The sequence below is a fragment of the Lissotriton vulgaris genome, chromosome 4_1 (assembly GCF_964263255.1).
Source record: "Lissotriton vulgaris chromosome 4_1, aLisVul1.2, whole genome shotgun sequence".
Lineage (NCBI taxonomy): Eukaryota > Metazoa > Chordata > Amphibia > Caudata > Salamandridae > Lissotriton > Lissotriton vulgaris.
In genome coordinates this window covers 749,526,518-749,550,705 of record NC_141691.1, presented here as the reverse complement: position 1 = coordinate 749,550,705, position 24,188 = coordinate 749,526,518, and the positions used below count along the sequence as shown (strand labels likewise).

Sequence of the window (24,188 nt, the reverse complement as noted above, 5' to 3'; positions counted from 1 at the left end):
TTCCTACATCTTCGCCCGTTACCGATAAGCTGGGGTATTGGTGTAATGGTAAAGCTGGCGCGTAAAGTGGCAGTTTGTGTGCAAGTTGACCTAGTTGTCGCCATGCTGCATTGGTAGTATCAATAGTGTTTATGTCTTGTGTAGCAGTGGCCTGTTTTGCGTGATAATAGAGTCCAGAGGCACTGGCAGAGCGTCGCCTTCTTCGACAGCTGCGTGGGTCAGGTACAGAATTTTATGGTACCAGAAGGCTGCAAATTGGGCTTGGGCACATAAGTAGTATAGCAAAAAGTCTGGTACTCCCCATCCTCCTTTGGAATAAGGTAATGTCAGTGTAGCTAAGGTAATTCGAGCTTGTTTACCCGTCCATATTAGTTTCAAAACCATTGTTGTTATTCGCTTGAAGACTTCCCTGGGTGGTTGAATGGGAATGTTATTGAATAGGTATAAGAGTTTGGGAAGTATAACCATTTTTGCTATCGCTATCCGGTCAGCCAGCGATAAGGGGAGCTGTATCCATCTTTTAACTTTGTCCTCCAGTGCGTCGATGACCCTGCCGTAATTCGTTCTTATGACTACTTCCGGGTCTCTGTGAAACCATATCCCTAAGTAGCGCATGGGATCCGTCTGCCACTCCAATGGGTATTCCATCGCATGTGGCAGGGTGGTATCTGTTAGAGGGAAGACGGATGATTTTTCCCAGTTTATCTGGAGTCCCGAATGTCCCCCGAATTTAATGTAGGTACGCAATAGTGGATCAAGGTTACGTTCAGAAACCTGACACCCTGTTTTTAAATAGATCGATGTTCAGGTGGGTCATATGGGGCGTGAATTTGGATTTCGATTTTAATCCACTGTCTATATCGGGTTTGGCTATAATCCCCAATTCCTCAGGCAGTTGTTCTAAGGGGGTAGCACCCTCCTCTGAGATGGACATAAGTAATTGTATATTTTCTAGATCACATACTGTGTATTCTGAGGCCATAAATGTTTTCATTGAAGGAACATTTTGCTTTGGATTTGCATGAAAGTGGTTCTTTAATTTCAGCAATCATGTAAATTTATATAAATTAACAGTGACATCAACAATGTTTCCAATCTGGGTGCGACAAAAGCCCAAACCCTTTTTCAGAACTGAACATTCATCTTCATTAGGTACATAGTCGGAAAGGTTCACAGTAACCAAATCACCGTGTGTTGTATTTGCATGCATGGGCTCTGGAATTACATGTTTGTCATCTAAGAACCCAGTAGATGTGCTGGCAATATCTACTAAACTTTGCGGGACCATAACTGCACTGTTAGTCCCGGAACATCTTTGCGTCTTGACCCACCTCCTGCCTCCCTTCCGTGTTTTGGGTCTCTCCGTGGCTGTTTGTTGCTGAGTCGTAATCTTTCCATTTCCAATAAAAAAACTGTTGGGTCTGCGGTTGAGGGGTATTTGGGTTTCTATGCCCTATGGGCATGCTTCCCGTAGATGTAAAGGAGCTGCTACTTCTAGATTTAGACTCTAAAGTGTCCGCCCGCCCCCTCTCGGCATTTTCTGACACTTTAATTTTATCATTTTTTTTGGCAAAGGTTTAGACCCGTCCCACTCTGTTATGCGTCTAATCACTTCTGATCTTTTTAGCTTTCTTATCTCGCTGGTATATTTGATATTCCTCTATCACTCTTTCCAAAATGTTATAATTCTTCTTCACTACATCTCTCAATATGCTTGCCTCAATTTCCTTTGCTATTTTGTCTATTTCAATTTGTAAGTTGACCGCCTTTTTTTTGGCATGTCTAGTCAAGATTTTCATCATTGTGATTGAAGAACCCAAGAGGTTCCCTTCCCACTCCTTAAGTAAATCTTCATCTAAGTCCTCAAACGTAGGGAATATTATTATCCTTAACCCCCTCGGTACCCTGTCATTATCTAGGTCTTGTTGTAGAGTGATGCCATCCCACCACCGAGCCAGTTCTTGCTTCTTCAAGCTTTCAAGTTTCTAGAATTTTGCCTTCAACCCCTCTGCTGTACCCAAGCCATTTGGATTACTGCCTTGCGGTTTCTGTAAGGAAAATACATTTTGTGCAAATTCTTCCCTCCTGTCCCTGTATTTAGCCATTCTAGATAGATAACATATATTTATCTCTTTTCTCATTACCCTGGTTGAATTCATGTACGTTGTCCCTGTTTGTACTTTCATTGGTAAACTGATACTGTCCCACTTTGGGATTTTTAATATTGTTTTTTCAGTTTTTATATATGTTGTAGTGTAACTTTTATATGTATGTTGTACTATACACTATATGTTTTTGTATGTTTCACAGCACTGATAAAGTCTACAGGTGGTGAATGAAACGCGTTGGCTGTGTTTATGATATTCCTATGAAGATTAAAGAATATTTTGGAAACAATATTGAGGGAATGGACTAAGTCATTGTGGAAGGTTGTATATGTTATTCACCCACATTTAGAGAATGTCAATCTCTTTTTACTTTTATTCTGTTGCTTAAGAAACAAATAGCCTCTGTAGGTTTTAATGGGTTCAAATACCTTTGAAGTTTGACCACCAGTCAAAAGCTGTTCACCTTCATTGAACCACCAAGGAAAAAAGTCACAAGACAAAGGTTGTAATGTATGCATTACTCAATGATAACCACCTTTGGCAAGGTGCAGTAGACAACCCTCTGTCATTTTGTAAATTACACTACCCACCTTGCTGAGATTAAGAGAATAAGTAGAAGAGATGATGGACGGAGCACTGAAACCTCTCAGACACTCACCCCCAGTCACAGATCTGGGTTGCATCCATCATCGTTCTTTAGCTCACTTCGCCACTCCAGTTCAGACCCAGCCATATGCAAATCAGTCTTGACCCTGTTCCTCATGGGACCAGTCCAGCCTGATCTGCCAAGCCAGGTCTTCCATGGACCGGAACAAGCATCCTGGGACTGGTTTTGGGATAACACCCTTCATTATCCAGGCTAGCGTGAATCCAGTGGCGAAGTGAGCAAGGGACCCACGTCTGGGCATACCCTGCCAAGATTAACAGAATTGAAAGAACAAGATGCCAACCCCACCACTTTTCAAATGCTCATAAATCCGAGCCTACAAATCGAACTAGATTCCAGATTTGTACGGTATATTTTATTTATACCCTTTACTTAGAAGTTTTCAACATTTAAAAACAGAAATCATATGTCTGAGAAAGACACTCAACATGTAACAATCAACATGTACCAATACAAAAAATCACAAATCCCTAAATGGATTATTTCAACAAACGCAAGTAATATTGTACACCTTTTCTTATTGAACACTAGCAAACAATAAATCTTCCTTTTCTTATTGAGCACTAGCAACCAATAGATCTTTACACATATTCAAAACAGTCAATATTTCAACTCAATGATAGAGACACGTTCAAAGAAGAAAATCGAAGAACACAGATTAATTTGGGACATTAATCAGACTCAGAAATCAATCCTGAATATTTCATGTTTCTTTCTATTCTGCCGACGCGTTTCGAATCCATGGACAAAGTACACGGACTCTCATCAGGGCTCAATCAATGGAGTTCTGTAAGGTGTGTTGAAGAAAAGAAAAAGAAAACTTCTAAGTAAAGGGTATAAATAAAATATACCGTATAAATCTGGAATCTAGTTCGATTTGTAGGCTCGGATTTATGAGCATTTGAAAAGTGGTGGGGCTGGCATCTTGTTCTTTCAAAACAATTATATGGTCCAGCTGACCCTACGTCCCGGGACCTACCTCCTTAACTATCCAAAGATTAACAGAATGGCATAAAATTTTAGACCCATGATTAAAATCTCACTGTGATTTTAAGCATGTAAGCGGTCACCCCTACATTGTAGATTATAAAACAATGTGAAATGTCTCAAACGCCAGGGAAGTTCTGAATCTAACTGTGAACCCCATATAAACCTTTATTTAACATACAATTTTTCAAGTACTCTGTATGATAAGAGTCATCCACGACACTCTAGTTTTTTTTTTTTTGCAGATCCTTTGATGAGATTTGAAAACCTTTACCGGCTCATGGGCTTATTTATGGTGGACCTTCTGCAGGGTCTGCCAACCTTGTTTCAGATTTGCTGAATCCGCAAATGGTCCCTTATGAATACTTAAAGCTTGTTGTGTGTCTGCAGTGCCTTGGCCATGAAGTTTGCACCAGGTTTGCAGCCCACAGACAGCTATTCCTAAAAATGTAACCTCTTTATGCCATGTCTGGCACACTTTTTCACTGCTAATGTTTTGGACATAATTGAATGAATTTACACCAAAGCAAGCCAAGCCCACTGCCTTGCGTAAAGTTCTACTTATATGTCAAGTTTGGTGTAATTCCATTTAGTGTGGTTTTAATCTGTATCAAGGAGCAAAGAATCCTACGCGAGAAGATGGGAAATGAACTTTTGGAATGGCAGGTTTTTTTTTGGGCTTCCACTTGATAGATGTGCACATCACTTACCATGATTAACCCAAACTGGAGGCTTTTTTGGGGGGAGGAGGCAGTTTCATGGAATGATAAAACCTGAGTTATAGTTCTGGACCAAATGTGAAAAAAACACAAGAATTTATCAGCTATGGTATGCAACCCACACAAACTGCTCCAACCCACGCACGCCCACAAAAACAATGCAAAAGAGATTTTCTAAAACAAAACCATGTAACATGACTGTTGTCGGTTGATTATGTTTATCTAAGGTGATGCTTGAGTTTGTTTTCTCTGTTTCTTACACTCCAGGCCAGGCAAGAACCCCAGGTCTGTGGAAGAGCTTAGAAAACCCCCTCTATTGGGAAATCAGAAACCATCTGTTCTTCCAGGCTTCTTTACTCCCTGCCCAGAATTCGTACTGCACTCCTTAGGATCCATTTTCACTCCAACTCATCAGACTTACCACAACTGCTCCCTGTCACTGTTTCTTGCAGGATCAGTCTCGAGACTATCCAGATTGGCTTTCCTCTGTTGGCACCTTTAGCTGTTTTCTGCTATACTGAAACTGGGATGTTCGCCACCAGATGTGGCAGTATTGGTTTATAAATTGTTGCACTATCCTTTCTCAATTGCCTTCCTTTGAACACAGCTAGGCAGTAACAATGCATGTACTCTAGGTGGCAGGTATCATTACTCACTTCCATGTCAGAGCTGCTGCTGTGTGTCATAAAGGCAACGTTTCTTGATGTTTTAACCTGGTCTGCTGAAGAGTTTGATGTTTGGGAAATCTCACAAACCTGTCCTCATTTTCTCAAAGCCCATGGAAGGATGTACAGTTCCCTGTTTCTTATATTGTTTGATTCATTCTGTGCGGAGTTAACCAAATCACGTGACCCACATTTCATCAAAACTGAAGTATAAATGGATATCTGTGCCAACGACAGCTTCAGTATATTGGTGCTGAAATACTATATGGACAGACCCAAACACAACAAAAGCACCAAATGTAACTTTTCAAATAATAAGTGCTTCTCTTTGCATCAACATAACCCTTAATTCTGACAATTTAGAGACTTGATTTACCATGTCAATCTTTCCAAAACCTTACACTAAAAATTTCACCCTGTTTAGTCCTACAGTGCGAAGACAATCAGCATTTCGCAGGACTGCATCAGTGGGTGTTGTTGTTACTCAACTCAATATTACACAAGTTAGCAACAATAAAGTCATGGAGGATTGAGTTTCTACTTCACGATAAAAATTAGCGATGTACTGTTGTGAGCACTTTTTAGCAATGGGAACTAAGTTCACTGGAATTTCTTACAGCTTAAGAATAGCACACTCTGACAGTGATAAACCGCATCAATATCAAGAATCACTTATCATCCAACAACAATTTGAAGAGCCAAAAGCTTATTAACACATCTGGACTGCAGCACTACATTCTTTTTATTTCTATGTGTGGAGCACTAAGTTGCAAAGCCTACTTTCATGGCAAATGTGACGCGTATGCCCACATGTGGGTGTTCTGCTCTCTACGCCATTGTAATTAAACTGCAACTCACTGAGGAGGCCCAACAAGGCACATCCTGGTCGTGGGTTGCTTTTGGTCCGGTTCACATGGGAATGCATAGTATGTAATGTGTTCGTTTGGGCTGGGCTATTTCTTTTTGCAGAGTACCATTGCTGTATTGCTTAAGGTCCGTATCTGTTTAACTGGGACAGTAAGCAAAACAATTCGGTTGGAATTCTGTCCAGAGGCTGAGATTACCTTAGGTTTTCCACACTTTTTAGAATTTTCTCAGTGAGTTGCACCCAAACTACTTCCTTTCACTCGCAGCCCATAACTTTGTAAGGCTTGTCAACTGTCCACTTCCCTGTAAAGGCCTCCAATCCCACCTTCTATGCTTCTTCCTTAGCACCACAACTTATTTTCTCCTACCCGCTCTAGATACTCTTTGAGTTTGACCCTGCTACAAGTTACAACCAGGCACCCAAGTACTTTTTTTATGCTTCCATCATAGCTGATTCTCGACCCATCATCCTTTTAGGATATAATCTCACAAATCATGAGCCTAAGGTATCACTCGAGCCACCTATGCATTCTTCCTGCCTTTTAAAGCCTGCAGCCATCCAGGTTTTCTTTCATTTATCCTTACTTCCTAGTCTGCATTCAATCCTTTTGCTGCTCTGTTCCCTAGCTTACAGATACTCTAAAGAGATCAATTATTTACCCCCGTGCCTGTTTTATTTTCGGCCCTGGTCTCTGGCTTACAGATACTCACAGATCATTTATGTAAGTACTGCATGTTTTATGTATGACTTGCATCTTTATGCTTCTAGCTGTTTCCTAATATTTCTTGTGGATCTGACCTATTCTGGTATACATTGCTTGTTGACTTTCCTCCTAGTATTTTTAATGTTGAAAGCTCAGTTTTTATTGTTCTGGCCTGTTTTGTCTTCATTTGTAATATATGTCGTCTGATCTCTATTACATTTGTTTATCACAGATTGGTTAAGGGATTGGAAAACAGAAAATCATGACAACCGCCATGTCTCGTGGCCGGCTACCTCCACTAGTGACTGGTATCTCCCCCAACGAGGGCATTTCATGGACAAAGGTTACCATTCGAGGCGAGAACTTGGGCACTGGGTCAGCAGATCTCATAGGTAAAGTATGTTTGGAAAAATGATTAGTACAGTTAGACTTAGGTTTCTTCTTCTTTTACTGAATACAGACTATTTGAAGAGCACTATGGAAATGAGTATATGTACAGATATCTAAACAAGTTCTATATACCATACGGGAAACGGCATTTAAGACAGACTGAGCCACGCGTGCCATTTCAGTGCAATTGGAAAAACGCTTGCCTGAACCATGCATATGCGTGATTAAGGCAGTCAGCGATCCAGATTTGCGGATGGGCGGTGAGAGGAACCGGAATGATCAGGAGATGAAGGACTGGAACCACTTCCCGGTAAGTGGGGCTGCGGCCATGCTTGGGGAGGGGGGGCAGTTTTCTGAGCTAGGCATCAGTTTTAGGGCTCAGGGCACAATGGCTTGGGTAGGGGTTGTTTTTTGGGCGGGCTGGGTTTTAGGGCTCAGGGCAGGGGGATGGGGTCGCTTTTTAAAGGCTGAGGGCTGGGTTTTAGGACTCAAGTTGGGGGGGCAGTTTTCAGATCTGGGTATTAGTTTCCAGGGCTGGAGGGCTGGGGTCGAGGTTGTTTTTTGGGCAGGCTGCCCAGTTTTAGGGCTCAATGTGGATAGTCAGTGTAGTTTTTAGAGATGGGTGGATTGCAGGGCTGGAGTATCTGCTTTCAGGGCACAGGGCGGGTCCAGGGTATGCACTTTACCATGCATATCCCTTTACCAACCATGCCTTTACAGCGAAATTCGTTGAAAAGGCATAAGTGATAAAGACCCGGTTGTGGTTCAGACCGCGTTGTTTAGGCATGTGTGGTTATATCATACAACCATACCCTACATGGTGACTCAAAGAACAATAATGTTTGTAACAAAGTTATCCAACAACATAAGTATACTAACCACACAAAGTTAAGAGCAAACTCAACGAACACATAGCCAATAGAAATGAGTAAAGTGAGAGAATGCTAAAGATTGTGGGAGATGTAGGAATGGATGGAGTAAACAGACCCTTGTTGAAATGATTGTACATCTGAGAGTATTGGAAGAAAAAGGAGCCATTCAGTACGTTCCGAAGGGAAACGGCAATTACAACGTGGTCTGAAACATGCATGCAATTACAACGAAAGCTTAACAATGTATGCATCTTTACCGCGTGCGGTGCATATCCAGGACACCAGTGTTCTAAATTCTGGGCATACTGGCAGATGTTTTAGCCTTTCTGTGCCTAGGTATGGGAGGAGGCAGAAGTAAGGTTTCAGTTTAGAGAACGAGACAGACTGTTAAGTTAACCTGAACAGATAAGTTTGATGCCAGTGATGCCCACAGTATCTCCTCTTCACTAGCAATGCCAGTTTAGCACCTTTTGCTCACCATACTATTGTTTGAATCCTGGCAAAAGCACTCTGTTCTTGTACTATGAGCAAGTGAAGTGCAAAGTCTGAAGTACAACAAGAGAAAGAAAGTAATGTTGAAAGAAGAGAAAATATGGCACAAATTTGAACCTACTATGTGGAAACTTAAGGCCCGATTTACTCTCTTGGGGGATGGGATATTCCGTCTCAAACGTGACAGATGTTCCGCCCGCTTTATTACAAGTTTCATTAGATATAAAGGAATTATAATATGGCTTAGGGGCTATCCGGCACGTTTGTGGCGGAGTAGCCCTGTCCTCCAAGATCGGAATCAGACCCTATACTTTTCCAACTCACATTCTTCTTATGGTAAGAAGATTGCTGCTGTGAAAACGTAACTGTTGCCATGACAGTTTAATTTCTGACTTGTTGATATTGTGCTACTGTAGTCTTGTTATGTCTTATTGTGGTCAAGCTGTAACGTAAAGTACCTTTACATATTTTCCTTTCGCATTTCACAGCTTTATGGAGCATCCTCGTAATATTGTTATTGTCCAGCTGTCTTGAACTATTTTTTGTTTGATTCCCAGATAAAGTAGTTTTGATGTCTAATTCCTGCTCCTTTACTCTATCACTTCACCATGCTCATGCTTGCTTTTCAGGTTTAACAATTTGTGGACACAACTGCTTACTGACTGCAGAATGGATGTCTGCCAGTAAGATTGTCTGCCGGGTCGGACAAGCTAAAAATGATAAAGGGGACATCATCGTCACAACAAAGTCCGGAGGAAAAGGAACATCTACTGTTTCTTTCAAACTGCTGAAACCTGAACGGATAGGTAATGTTGTATGTTCTCTGCGATGAGCAGTGTGTCTGCGTGAAAGACATTGATTTGGGACTAAAGGGATGGCTGATCAGAAAAGGCAGTAATGCTAGTGGAAGTCCTGAGTGAGGGCATGCAGATAAACCAAATTCCAATCCTCTTATTGTGGATGGCATTTCCCGGATCTGATTGTTGAGTACATGACATGGCTTCCGATGATGGCCGAATGACCAAACCGGACATTGTGCACTGTTACTCATGTTCCTTTCCTTAGCACATGGATTTTGTTTTTTATTTACAGACCTAATCATTCTGTTAAACAGATGGGAATCGGGAAAAAAAGTTTACGACGTAAAACCTATTTTAGAAATCGGGCTTGCACTTTGCAGTGGTTATTGAATGCAATCAACTTTAAACCCTAGAATGGATTGAAGTCACTTTATCTTTTAATCAGACATATTTCTGTTGTTTTCTTTTAACGCAAGTAGACCTGCTTCTCAGTTTAAAGGCTAAAAACGACGTGTGCATTTTGTGTAGCCACTTAACAGCTACTGCACCTTTGTAGGAAAGGAGAGTTCAAATTAACAGACCCATTGAATTGGTTCAGCTACTTTACGGTTTTTGTTCCTATGACTTTGGACGTCTACATCCCACATATGGGGTTTGGACCCAGTTAATCAGTGCCCTGATATCAGAGTATTACAAAAGACTGGTTTGATGCTGATGTTCAGTTGAGCCTAATTGTCGCCTTCCCAGGTCTCGAGTCCTGAAGGGTCAAGTGGAATGCTGGATTACACAGCGCAGTCTCCTCTGCTCGCCTCTGACCACCATAGCAGACCTGAGTATAGCAGAGAAGTAAGGATGAGCTCCTGAGCCACCAGCCACTGTGTTTCCTGTCACTGCAATCGCTGCAGAAGGGCAGCTGACAAAGGATTCCCCTCAGTGCTGGCAGCAGTACAGTCAGCCACTGTCAGCACGTACTCCCTCCCTTTGAGATTGGAGAGCACAGACCTTGGGTGTTACCGAGAAGGGAAGCTTCAGAGGCTGCGGGCAGGTGGTGGCAGTAGGGCTGATATATTTGTTTATTCATCGGAGGGTGGGAAGTTGTTGCTTTGAGAGATAATGAAGCAAAGTCGTTGAAAACGTTTTTATTGTGGGGGTGGGGACAAAAACGTGCTCTTTCTGTGTTAAATTTGTCTGTGACCTGGCCATAATTGTCCCACCTCACCTGTGCGTAGTTATTTTTATGAAATTTGATTAGGAGGGTGAGGAGTTCTTGTGGCATACCTTGATCATGAAGCACTTGCCACAGCCTTGAGCGTGGAACTAAATCGAATGCCGATTTCAAATCGACGAAGGCTGCGTAGAGAGTGCCTCACCCAAGGATAACCCACTTCCAGTATATGTTGGAAATTCTAAAAACTTGGTCCACGGTACTGGTATAAGGGCGAAAGCCTGCCTGTAGCGGGGACATGACCCCAGAATCATCAACCCAATTCTGGATCCTTTGTAATATAAGCCTTGCCACCATCTTCTGGATACATGCAATTAGGCTGATTGGCCTGTAGTTTGCAGGGTCTGCACGATCCCCTTTTTTGAAAATTGGGATAATTTCAGCTCCTCCCCAGACATCTGGTATCGGGGAGCCCCTGGAAATTGCATTAGCCAACAGCTGTATATATGGCACCCATACCTCTCTTGAATGGAGAAAGAGATCTGCCGGAATCATATCTGGACCCGGGGCTCTTCCTCTCGGGATGGTGTTTAAGGCGTGTTCAATGTCACTCAGACTGAACACTAGCGGGGTAGAGACTACATGATTTGTTATAGGGTCTAGACTGTCCCCACTCTCCCGAAGAGGGTTTGCAAATTGAGATTTAAAGTGTGAGACCCATAATTCGGGTGGGACAGAATTATCTGGCTGTGACCTGTGGGATCCCTTCCCCCATTTCACTAAATTCCAGAATCCTGTCATATTTCTAGCCTTACATGCCTCGTATAGTTCTTCCCAGTATTTATTGTCCCAGCGTTTTTTTGCTTCCTGCTGGATCATTTTATAGTGACGCGTCGCGTATTTGGAGCTTATCCTTTGTTTTCACAGCCATTGCTAGAGATTTATATGCAACTCTACAGCTTTTGCCATACCATGATTGCTGTTGCTTCCTATTTTTGCGTGGACAAGCACTTTTTTCTTTTATAAAAAATGTACTTAGATTTAAAAATAGAGTTGTGTGGATAGGGACCACCCTGGTCATAAAATCATTGCTAGACATGCAACAGTGTAACTCACTGGTTGCACTAGACGCCATTTTTTCCATTTCAGGAATGCATTGGTAATTATCAATGCATTCCGCCCATTTTAGCCTTCTTGTGTCATTTGCGAGGATCACGCCATTGGATGTATCTAAATTAGGAACTCCTATTTTAAAAAGCTGAAACTCTAGACTAAGTGGGTTGTGGTCGCTCTCAATTCTTTTAATGATATTCATGTCTCGGATGGTTGACCATGATTCCAGGTTGAAAAAAATATAGTCAATCCTGCTTGAGCGAATGCCATTGTTGAAAGTTGGACTCCCGTCCTTGTCCCCTTTGGTTCTACCATTCAATGCTCTTAATCCATACTCAAGACTGAAAGTCTTGAGCTGGATAGCTGCTTGGGTCCACTTCTTTATAGGTGGTATGTTCAGTGGAGGAATTTGCCAACTATCATCCTCTGCCTCTGTAAGGTCAATATCAGATTGGTCCAGCGGCTCGAAGGAGCAATTAAAATCTTCTCCTATCACTATGTTTGCTTTTCCCCTGTATAATTTTAAGCACTGACCCAGTTGTTTAACAGACTCTTTGGGTTTACCTCCCGGGATGCCCCATGCATATACATTAAATAATAAAAGATCCCCAAACTCAGGTGATTGGAGCTTAACAATTAGAATATCCTTGGAATTGGAATCCAGGTACGTCGTGGTATACATAGCATCTTGTTTGACCCAAGTGGTCAGGCCCCCCATAGGCCTTCCCCTCTGTGAGTGGGTCGCAGGTATGGAGAAATTTAGATAACCCAGGCGATGATAAGTTTCCGTTGCCCAAGTTTCCTGCATAATAATTATAACTGTGGCAGTAGCAGACATGTCGTCAATAAAGAAAAAATGGAGGTAGAGAGCAAGAGAGTGGGCCCGGGTCGGCCCCTGACAGCCACAGACGGCCCGCCCTTTGCCCGGGCTTCTCCCGGCGCTCCCGCGCCGCGGGGGCTTGTGACAATTATATAGTGAACTTGGTGGGCGGGTCCGGGCTGGGGATCGCTGACCAGGTGTTAGAGGTCACGCAGGGACTCCTGGATGTTGGAGTCCCTACAGCGCTCGCACTCGCCGTCTATGCCTCCTTCCAACGCCCAGAGACACAGCGCCCACAGTGCTGACACAATCCCCGATGTTTCAACCAGTGAAGCGGCACCCGCGCAGCGGGTGCGGCGAAAAGCAGGCTCACTCCAACAAAGTCCTTTGGCCCTCAAGGGTCCACAGCCACGATTAGAGTCCTCTCTTTGTATCCGATTTTGAGAATGCCAATACCATAAGGTATATTTTTAACCTAGGTTTTCAAGAGTGAACTTCCATAGTCCAAATCCAGAACATGCTTGAAGTCGCTATCCTACAGAGTATGGGCCATATGTTGCATTCATGACTTGCACACTTACTCCTAGCTATAGACTTGTATACATTTTGTTTGCCCTGATATGTCCTAATAAGTTTTCGGAAAACATGCGTTCAATCCAATTCTAATGTAATTAAAGTCCGGTGATCATAGTATTTGGCTGATTCATGAAAACGTAGCTTCTTTAGATGTATTAAGTTACCTCTCCTCCCCACCCACCAAACATTAATTTGAAACCTTTTTTTTATTGCTTTGCTCATGGGGCAAATGCCTATAGGTTTATTGAAAATGTGTGGCACACATGAGTTTCTTATTGCTTTACCTCATTGTGCACATATTGAAGGCAATTGACTTCTGTCGGTTTCAAGAAGTTTGAGCAGTACGGACGACATGCTTTCCAAAATGTCCAAGCTTCTCTTTTTCACCTCAGGATAGGAAGAGCATGCTGTGCCTCGATCTATCAACACTTGAATTCTCCGAAAATAAAATCCTGCTCTAGGATTCCTGACAACAATAAGGTCTTATTTTTGTCTTATGTTTTCTTTTTCACAAAACAAATCTAGCTGTAAATATTGACCATTTGCTGGCTGGTAAATGCAAACTGTTTTATTAATTATGTACAGGTACAAATGTATTCTTTTTTTTTTTAAACCATTTTTATTGCAGATGCTCAGACATGAAAAGGGTGACAGTGGCAGCATTATTCAGGCAAAACAAGTACATTCAGGATACACTGCTTGGAGCCCCCAATGTCATAGCAATACATAGTCCATAAATCAGTCCGACCGAGCCTTCGGGTCTCTCTCGGTGCATCCCCGCCTCAGTATAATTAGTGGGCATATTAGTCAGCTGGGCATCCGCTTTTTTATTTTGTTGAACCCCCCCCCAACAAGTTCAGATGTGAATGTAGAGGTGGTATAACATCCGCTCAGTCAAGGTCTAACATCACAATCACAGTAAGGGCACATACAGTTCCCGCCGTCCCCCTCCCCCCCCCCTTCCTGGTAAGCAAATGGCCAGAAAAACCTTTAAGCATGCATAGCGTAATTGATAAACAATGTCCATTCCTAGCATGGCTTTCACGCTTTACTCTCCCCTCCTCCTGTCCCAGGTCCACTCACGGGCCCCCCTCCCCAAGTCCACTATCTAGCCCATGGTATTGCCTCCATTTTGACCAAACCCTTTTAAACTTATTCGGGCATCCCCTTGATTTATACGTCACTCGCTCTGCCGCCATGTAGAGGTCTAGGGCCCGATGTAGGTGGCCGTTTCAGGCCATTTACCGACCGGTAACGGCCGATTTCGGCCGTTACCGACCGGTAAATGGCCAATCGGTATGTAGGGGCCTAAATACAAGGCCACATGCAGGTAAATCTACATTTACAGAATCGGTAAAATTACCGAATCGGTACAAAACCGATTTGGTAATTTTACCGATTCTGTAAATTCCATATGTAGGTGGGACTCTTCTGAGTCCCAAAGGCCTTAACGATTCGGTATTTTACCATGAAATCCAACTTCATGGTAAAATACCGATTCCGGTGTGCATGCACATGTGTGCATGCACACCTATGCCATGTGGCAGGCAGACCTGCCCCTAGGGCTTGTATGCCTGCCACATGGCACCCAATCCTGTTCAGGGGGTGCCAGGGGGTGTCAAAGTGACACCCCCTGCACCCTTGTGAAATTCGGTATTTACCGATTTGGTAAATACCGAATCGGTAAAGCCTATTGATTCCTATGGGCTTTGAAGCCCATAGGAATCAATAGGCTTTACCGATTCGGTATTTACCAAATCGGTAAATACCGACTTTTGCCGATTCGGCAAAAGGGAACATCTGGATTCCCTACATACCCACCCCTCACATTTACCGATTCTTCATTACCGAATCGGTAAAATTCGGTAATTTTCGGTAATGAAGAATCGGTAAATGTTACTTACCTACATCTGGCCCCTAGTCCCCTTCTCCATTCATCTATAGTGGGTATCGTACAAATGTATTCTTGAGCTAATCTCCTAATGAGCCCTCCAACTGTCCCTTAGTGGAACCAAACCTTTGCTCTGCCATTACAAACTCTCATCATATGTTCTATCATTACTCAAGTAAGTGCACGCACACATGGCTTGTTCAATACACTCTGATACCAGATACCTTCCTTCACACAAAGTGGCACACTATAAACGCCATATCAAGATAAAACCCATCACCCTTAGCACAACAAGACCCGCTTAACAACAACTGTCAGCCACAGAATAGAATTAATTCCCCTCATCTCTCCTTGTCCGTGAAGGGTGGGACGGTCTTATGTTTGCTGCTTTTCTCTATTGATGTCCAAGTTTTGTAATATGCCTGAAGGTTGGTGTCTATATACTCTGTCTCAAGAAGCACTTGGTACTAATATGAATCTGTGCCTCTTCTCGGGCTAATTTCTGCTTTGTTTTTCTGTGAGTTGGGATGCTGTTGAAAGCGAAAAATGTGATGGAATTATTTATTAACCACAATATTTCTATAATGCACAATACCAGCTAGGTTTCTTGGTGCTGATGCTTGAATAACATTTAGCCACGGGTAATCACTCTGGTCTACGTTCCTTTCCATCATTATGTATCTGATCTATACCTTTAAAGACATGGACCTGCCACAGTAAACCTGGCCTTGTCCCACAATGAATCATCCGACCTGAACTGTTATAGGACGTCCACCTTGAATGGAAAGATAAGCTTCCCTTGACTGTATTTGGCCTAGTTGGACCTTATCAGTGAAGTGATTGGTGCACCAAGCTCGGTACCCGTATTGTGGACATACCATTCCCAGTAAGGGAGACTCACTTAGTACAAAACGTGATGGATGGTGTGCTTGAATTAATCTACACCACAGATATTAACGCTATACCACATTCCATTCCTTCGTTTTTTAGCCCTTTGCCATTAAGGATGGGGGCCAACTATGCGCCAGTTAGTCATGACCCCACCTCAAAGGGACACAAAAGATCCCAACTGAAGATGCTCCATAAGTTGCAAAGCCCATCAAATGTGTGGCTATATTCTGTTGTACAAAGGACACCAACCATCCACTCATTCGCTCTCTTATATTGTGATTGTTTTTTTTCTAGGGATTTTGGATCAGTCCGCTGTCTGGGTTGAGGAAATGAATTATTATGACATGCGTACTGACCGAAATAAAGGGATTTCCCCTCTCTCCCTACGTCCAGCTAATCCTCTTGGTATCGAGATAGACAAGTAAGTGGCCACATCTGATGTCATGCTCTTGTTTGTTATGTTGTGTTTCATCTATTGCGCCGCTTAAAGGGCTCCATGAAGTTGAACGCAGTGGCAAAGGGGTGACTATAAACACCATTGCTGTCCAGTGGCACCGTGCTGGGACTCTCAACAGAGTCGTTGCAGTTGAAAAACATATGGTACACGTTATTTCAATTCTGTTTTCTGTGCCACTGCGTTACTAAACACAGGTCTGTTTAAATTTCAGACTAAGACTGCTCGCCAGGTGCAGGGTATTGTGCGGTGCTTAAGCTTGGAGGGGTTGGGAGTAGTACAATCGAACGAGATGGTAAGTTGGCGCCAGTGAGTGTGGGATTCATATCACCAGAAAACAGTCTGCAGTGCTGTGTCTGAAAACGCCGATTCCAACACTATTAACATATTAAATGGAACTTCCCCTACTGCTTGAATTTTGCCAAGCATGTCAAATGTTTTTGTAGCCCTTTGACGAAAGTTACTTTACACTTGCTTAATTGAGAGCTTTGCTAATTACAGCGAGCGCGCCAAGCATTAAAACAAAACATCTGAGGGTTCATTTGGCATTCTAACACAAACCGTGGTTTTATGATCGCCTAGTGACTAAAATAAAATCTTTAGGGTCGGCACTTTATCCTTTGGAAACACGAGTAAAGGCTCGATGTCTTTTCGACTTGGCTTACACTGAATTAAACAGCGTGACGTTTTATGAACTTAATTGCCCGCTGACCTTGATTAATGGCAGTCGTTTGAGAATGACTGTGGTTAATGTTTGTAATTCAAGCCCGTTCGTTTTTGTGATGAATAACTTAATTCGTAGTTCAAGGAACTGTTTTACAGAATGGAGAAGGGCAAGAAGGCCGGGTGAGTAGTAGAAGTTAGAAGAGTAATGGAAATTTGTTGGAAGTAATGGGTGAAAAACGAAGTGAAATATTTCGTTATTGTAATCTTCCTTTGACTGCTGAAATGGATTGAGTTTGTAACCCATGTTTTTCTATCCGTGTTGCGTTTCTGATCCCCATGCAATCTGAATAGTGCTCGTTTCCTGAGAATGTAAATGATCTTTTAGTATTGATTTAAAAAGAAATTCACAAGTGTATTTTCAGGTGTTAATTTAGGGAAATAACGTTTACATCGCAGATTTTACACCGCCATGCAATCATAACGCGGTCGTTACAACGACTGCGTTGTTACAACGCTGTGCGATTACTACGCAAATCGTTACAACCACTTGCGCTAGATGGCGCTCTAAACTAAGAAATAGTATGATTTACTATTCCAACTCTTCCCTAGTGTTGCACACACTGGAGTTGGAATAGTAAATCATACTATTCCTAAGTCAGCGCGCCATCTAGCACAAGTCGGTGTAACGACTTGCGTTGTAATGGCACTGCGTTGTAACCACATGGTCTTTGTAACAACCGCATTGTGATTGCATTGTGGTGTGAAAACTGCAATGTTAAGTGTCCTATTCGTTAACTTACTCCTACCAGGAAGTCAATTTCAACGCTTTATTCGATTTTCACATGTTAAAAATCATAAAAGCAATTCATAAAAAAAATAAAAAATAAAAATATCTATACAATCCAACAAGCATAAATAACGTTTAGATTAAAAAGAGTATTAAATCAGTTACAGTGGTTCAATCAAATAGTTAGTAATTCATAATAAATTCCGTCGTTTTAAAACACTTTTTAAAAACATTGTCATAGTCATTATACATGAAGGGTTTCCCAGTTGCTGCAAGTTCAAATACGCTGGCCTACACTGCCGCCAGGCCCCACCTCTCAGATATTGTTTTATCCATCTGGAACGTTCTTTGTTATACAAGTTACAGAACAAAACCAGGTAGAAGGTGGTTTGGGAGGATGCGTTGTCACATGGGCAGACAGCCAGAGTTCTGTTCCAGTCATTTTTAACTGGAAATGAGACTAAATGGTGAAAAATATTAAACCTAAATCTGGTCAGGACAAAACGTTCAAACCCCAAAGTCACAAGGTTTAGGTATGGTTGTATTTTGTAAGTAGTCAACAGCAGCTGATGATCGGCCACAGATTTTTTGCTGACTTCGCTTCCAAACCTTAGTATTTTAACGTGCTCCATGCATAGTTTTTTCAGTGCTTTCTTTGGGATTTCCCCAATTTGTTTGGGGTTATAGTACCATTCTGGCCTGTCGATGTCAGTTAGGACTCTCCTAACGTACTCAAGCCATTTAATGCGTTTTGCGTTGTCGAGGGCCATAACGTCGCTGATTATTCCTTGATTTAGGCCTAGTTCTGGTGTCGCCCAGACTCTACGCCAGAGCAGAATAGGTTGGATTCTGATCAGGTCTGTTAAATGGTCCATGCCTAATTCCGCGTGGCAATTATAGACAGATATGCTCTTCGGGAGGGCCAGAAGGTATCTAAAAAAGTTATTTTCGACAATTTGGAGCGATGTTACATCCTGATACCCCCATATCCCTGCTCCATACAGAGCAAAGCTTCTGCATTTTGCCACGTATATGTTGAGCATGATTTCAGGTTGTTTTTGCCCAATTTGCTTGCAAAATGCTTTACGGTTGCAATCGATAGTTTAAAGGCTAAGGTCCTATTTTTCACCTCAGGGCCCCAAGCACCGGATGCCTCAATTGTGACCCCCAAATATGGAAATGTTTTTATAGATTGTACTTGGAGACCTGCTACATTAAGTTGGTTACATCTGGCGCCAACTTTACCACAACACATCACGAAGGACTTCTTAGCATTGAGTTTAAGGCCCCTAACCTCCATGTATTCTACGTATTTGGTTAGGGCCTTTTGGGCACCAACCTTCGTTCTAGCCATTAACACGGCGTCGTCCGCATACAAAAGAGAGAAAATCTGGCTATTTCCAAACTTCGGTGAATCAATATTGCTGGCTCCCAATTCCTTCTCTAAACTGTTGGTATATAATGAGAAAAGGAATGGAGCCAGCACGCAGCCTTGTCTCACCCCCTTCTGCATGCGGAAAGACCTGGTGCATTCCCCCCCCCCCCCAGACCGTACCTTACTTTGGCGGTAGCGTTTGAATATAGTTGTCTCAAAAAAAGAACAATGGCTGGGTCTACATTCATCTCCTCTAGTGTCTCCCACAGTTTAGTATGTATTACGCAGTCAAACGCGGAGGAGAGATCGACAAAAATTGCATAGAGACAACCCTCTTTTGCTCTGGTGTACTTCCCTTGTAACAATACAAAATTTAAAACCTGTTCGACTGTACCCATCCCTGCCCGAAACCCATATTGTACAGGTGTTAAAATGTCATTTTCCTCTGCCCATAGCTGTAATTTGGTCAAGACCACTCTCCCTGCAATTTTCATTAATGAGTCCAGGAGAGATATGGGTCTGTAGTTTGATGGGCTTTTGTGGTATTGCCGTGTCATGCCTGGAATCGGGAACACTGCTGGGTTCCAGATTCCAGGGAAGACAGTTAACACCCAGGCTCGTTGAAATGACTATGTCTCTTATCCGTGAATAAATAATCTATCTTCAAATCAACTTATCCTCGAAGTATCATCATTTCACTGGCGACGTTTGGGTGAAGAACCAAAACATCAGAGCCTGGAGTCCCTACCTGCAACGTTGGAGAGTGCGTTGCGTATGGAGGATCACGAATCGTCTTCTGTTTCAGTGCAGGAAGACGGCGCTGAACCACGGACAGGAGCCGAGATGTGTTGGTGAAATTCCCGATGTTGTGTGCCCGTCCGTGAGTAAGATATTGAATTTCATTCGTTTTCGGCGCTTCAAGACGTGAGTGTGTCAGCGCGTCGTTAGCGCGAGAGCTTGTCAGCGCGAGAGCTGGTGCGCACACACGCGTGACGTCACAGCGTGTCAACACGCATTTTGACGCACGGCGGCCATCTTTTGGGCTAACTCTGATTGAATATCATTGCGGATGCGTGATATCGGAAGGACACATATATATATAACTAGCTACTCTTATGAAATATAGCCTAAGGATTCTATAAAAGACCGCGAAAAATTCAAAAAGAAAAACAAAACAATTTAACAAAGCAACAACAAATGAAGATATGAAGTAAAAAGAATAAAAAAAAATAAAAGAAAATCTTCAATATATTCGTTGCAAAATTCATCGGCTGTTAATTTGAAATTATACTTGCATAATGGAAGGTTTCTCTGCTCCTCCACCTTTTCTACCAAGTCCGGGTGAACCAATTTTAGAATGGAAAAGGTGGAAAGAAGGTTTTTGTGCATACATAGAAGCTATTGGTGTTGAAGACTACACTGATAAAAGGAAACTAGCAATCTTAAAACACTGTTTGGGCGCTGAAGGAAGACATGTCCTGAGTCATTTACCAGTTGAATCACGCAATGTAACATCTACTGAACAAGTGATAGATGTTTTCGAAGAAGCGATCAAACAGTTGGACAAACAGTATATAAAGAAAGTTAACGTGGTAGTGTGCCAACATAAGTTCTTAAGTAGGGGTCAATTACCGGGTGAATCAGTTGACTCGTTTATGAATGACTTAAGGATTTTAGCGTCTAAGTGCAATTATTCAACCTTTCATGATCAAATGTTGCGTGATCAAATGGTCCATAAAATTGCGAATATCAAGCTTCAAGGAAAACTTTTGGACACAGAGGATCTAACTTTAGACAAAGCATTAGATATCGCGCATCGTTTTGAAAGCATGAATCTGGGTGTAAAGGAACTTACAGAAAAAAAATCAGCTGAAGTGAATGTTATTAAAAAATCTAATTTTGAAGAGAAGAATTCTTTTAGAAGCAAGAACCAACCATTCCAAGAGAGGAGAGAATATGCATGTTTCAAGTGTGGGAATCCAGACCACCTGGCGAATGACAGGAAATGTCCAGCTATTGGACAATTTTGCAGATATTGCAGATTAAAAGGTCATTTTAGTAAAATGTGTAAAAATAAGAACAAGTTTAAAGGTAAAAGTTTTGTACAGAGAAAAGATTCTAATGAGCAGGTTAATGAAATAGAGGATGATAATTTAGAAGAAGAATTTCTTTTTGCAGTATATGAGGTTAATGAATGTGATAAAGATTCTCCATCTTGTACTGTGGATATTGGGGGGAAGAATATCAATGTTATGGCAGACTCTGGTGCAAAACGTACTCTCATTGGTGAAGAATGGATAAAAGAATTTCCGGGTTTAAAATTATCTCCTCCTGACGTAAAATTGCTTGGGTATGGGAAGAAGCCTATTGATATCCTTGATTTTTTTACAACTTCCCTAAGTTTTAAAGGAAAAACCATTAATTCCAAGGTTTACGTGGCAAAGGATGGTTCATGTTTATTGGGGTGGCCTCAACAAAGGGACTTATTGATAAAATTGGATCCCAACCATCCTGATCAAGTGCTTGGTTATTCAGACCTGGTCATGAGTGTAGAGTCTGATCTTGGCCATGAGTGTAAAAAAAAATTTCCTTCTGTGTTTTCTACTTCTGCATTAGGTCTCTTAAAGAATTTTGAGCATAAAATAATTCTTAGGGATGACGCTATACCAAAGGTTCATAAAGTAAGGAATGTGCCTTTACATTTAAGAGACTCTGTGAAGTCCGAACTCAAGAGATTGTGTGAATTAGATGTTATTGAGGAAATAGAATCTTCAGTTTGGTTATCCCCGGTCGTTGTTGCTCACAAGCCCAACGGCAAAGTAAGACTTTGTGTAGATTTGAGAGATTTGAACGAGAATGTATGGGTGGATAGACATCCATTACCTAATATAAATGAAATGTCTACAAAATTAAAAGGGGCATCCATTTTTTCCACTTTGGACTTGTCTAATGCTTACCATTAGATTGCATTACACAAGGACAGTAGGCATTTGACGTCTTTCATCACTTCAGAGGGTGCTTTCAGGTACAAGAGAATGCCCTTTGGCCTGATATCGGCATCTTCTGTCTTTCAAAGAGTGATGCATAATCTTTTTAAAGATTTTAAAAACGTCTTATACTTTCAGGACGACATTTTGATCTTTGCATCTAATCCATCTGAGCATTCTGAGATACTGTATGAGGTATTGTGTGTGTTGCAAAATAGTGGTCTCACTCTTACAAAAGAAAAATTTAAATTTGGGGTGTCTTCTGTTGATTACTTGGGACATACTATTAGTAAAGATGGCATTTCCCCAAAATTAAATTTAATCAAGGCCATTGAGTCGGCTCCGGACCCTGTAAATAAAGATCAGCTCAGGTCTTTCTTGGGGCTTGCCGAATATTACTCAAAATGTATTCCCCTGTTTTCTGATAAAACTGTAAATATGAGAAATTTGATGAAGAAAAATGTTCATTTCCTTTGGGATGAAAATTGTAAAAAAGAATTCACTTTGTTGAAACAAAACATTGCATCTGCACCTACTCTGGCAACATTTAATACTGCTCATGGTTCATTCATCATTACTGATGCTAGCAATGTGGGGATCGGTGCAGTTTTAATGCAGCGTCAAAAGGGTAAAATGGTAACAATTGGGTTTGCTTCAAGACCTTTGAGGGATGCAGAGTGTAAATATTCTATTTTGGAAAAGGAAGCTCTTGCTTGCTGGTGGGGCATAGAATATTTCCGCAAGTATGTGTACTGTACTGTTTTTAAACTCTGGTCTGACCATCGTCCTCTAGTGGATTTATTTACTACCAAAGGTTGTGGGAAAGCGACTTCAAGAATTGCCAGATGGCAATACAAGCTTCAGGATTTTCATTTTAAAATTGAATATATTCCTGGTGTTAGGAATGTGTTAGCTGACTGCTTATCTAGATTACCTGTGCCTGATGACAATGTAGTTGAAGTGGACAATGATGATGATAACGTTGTGTCAATTTGTGAAATTTCTAAAGGTTGTATCCGTGAGGATACATGGAAATTGGCATGTAGTGGTGATCCTATTTTTAATGAGATATGTGGTTTTGTAAAAACTCAGTGGCCACGCAAGGACTTGTTGTCTGATAGTACTCAACCATTCTTTCATGTTGCCCAAGAGTTATCTGTAGTTGAGGGGATTTTGTTCAGAGGTCTACAATTGGTAGTGCCTGGTGAATTGCAGTCCCAGATCTTAGAGATGGCTCATGAGGGTCACCCTGGAATGACATCTATGAAAAGGAGGATCAGAAGTGAGTTCTGGTGGCCAGGGATGGATAAGTGTATAGAAAGGTATGTCAGGGACTGTATGGATTGTTGTTTAAGTGATAAGTCTCAGAAGCATGTTATGTATGAACGTCTCCCTGTTTCTAGACCTTCACGGGTTTGGGAAAGTGTATCTTTAGACATTGCAGGTCCCATGTCATTCAACAAGAGTATGATGTATGCTATTATTTTGGTTGACCAATTGTCCCAATGGCCTGAGGTAAAAATGGTTTCTAGTATTACGTCTGGGGTGGTGATCAAGTTTTTAAATGAAGTATTCGAAAGAGAAAGTTTCCCTGAATCTATTACAACGGACAATGGTGTACAATTTGTCTCTCAAGAGATGAAGGAGTTTTTGGCGTGTCATGGTATTAGACACAAACGTGTATCAGTTTATTATCCCAATAGTAATGGCATTGTAGAGAGATGGATCAGAGTGTTTAAAGAGGGTCTCCAATTAGCCTTACGCATTGGTAGTGATTGTAAACAAACCATAAGTGAGATTCTGTGGTGCTATAGAAATACACCTAGAAGCATGGGTGATCTCTCTCCTTTTGAAAAGATGAGGGGGAGGAGGAGTGTCTCCAACATGAGCCAACCTTGGATGAGATTGCTTGATTCGAAAAAGGCTATAGATAGTGATTGTTCCTCAAGTAATAATTCTTCACCGTTTAGTGTCAATGATTGGGTGCGTGTTAAGAAGAGCAGACTAGTCAGGTCAGGGGAGTCACGATATTCAGATCCTTTGATGGTCAAGCGAGTTGGTCGACAGGTTGTTGAACTTTCAGATGGTAATGTGTGGAATATGTCCAAGGTGGTAAAAATTCCCATGTGGTTGTGGCCTAAGGAAGCAGCTCCAGAGTCTAGTATTCCATCCAACTCGAGGTCCTCCAACAG

General features: G+C 41.9%; 1 protein-coding gene across 4 annotated transcripts in view; it reads left to right on the top strand.

Annotated features, from left to right (window-relative positions):
• Positions 1–24,188, top strand: part of EXOC2 (exocyst complex component 2) — a 1,143,674-nt gene that overhangs the window by 200,251 nt on the left and 919,235 nt on the right. For 2 of the 4 annotated variants that reach the window (XM_086965054.1, XM_086965056.1), the window contains 3 exons: positions 6,950–7,109; positions 9,101–9,277; positions 16,022–16,148. In XM_086965054.1, the coding sequence (XP_086821180.1) occupies positions 6,980–7,109; positions 9,101–9,277; positions 16,022–16,148 (434 nt within the window). In that variant the 5' untranslated portion in view covers positions 6,950–6,979. Of the gene's footprint in view, positions 1–2,310; positions 2,430–5,421; positions 5,446–6,949; positions 7,110–9,100; positions 9,278–16,021; positions 16,149–24,188 lie in introns of those variants that run through there. The other 2 variants (XM_086965057.1, XM_086965055.1) reach the window with 2 other exon arrangements.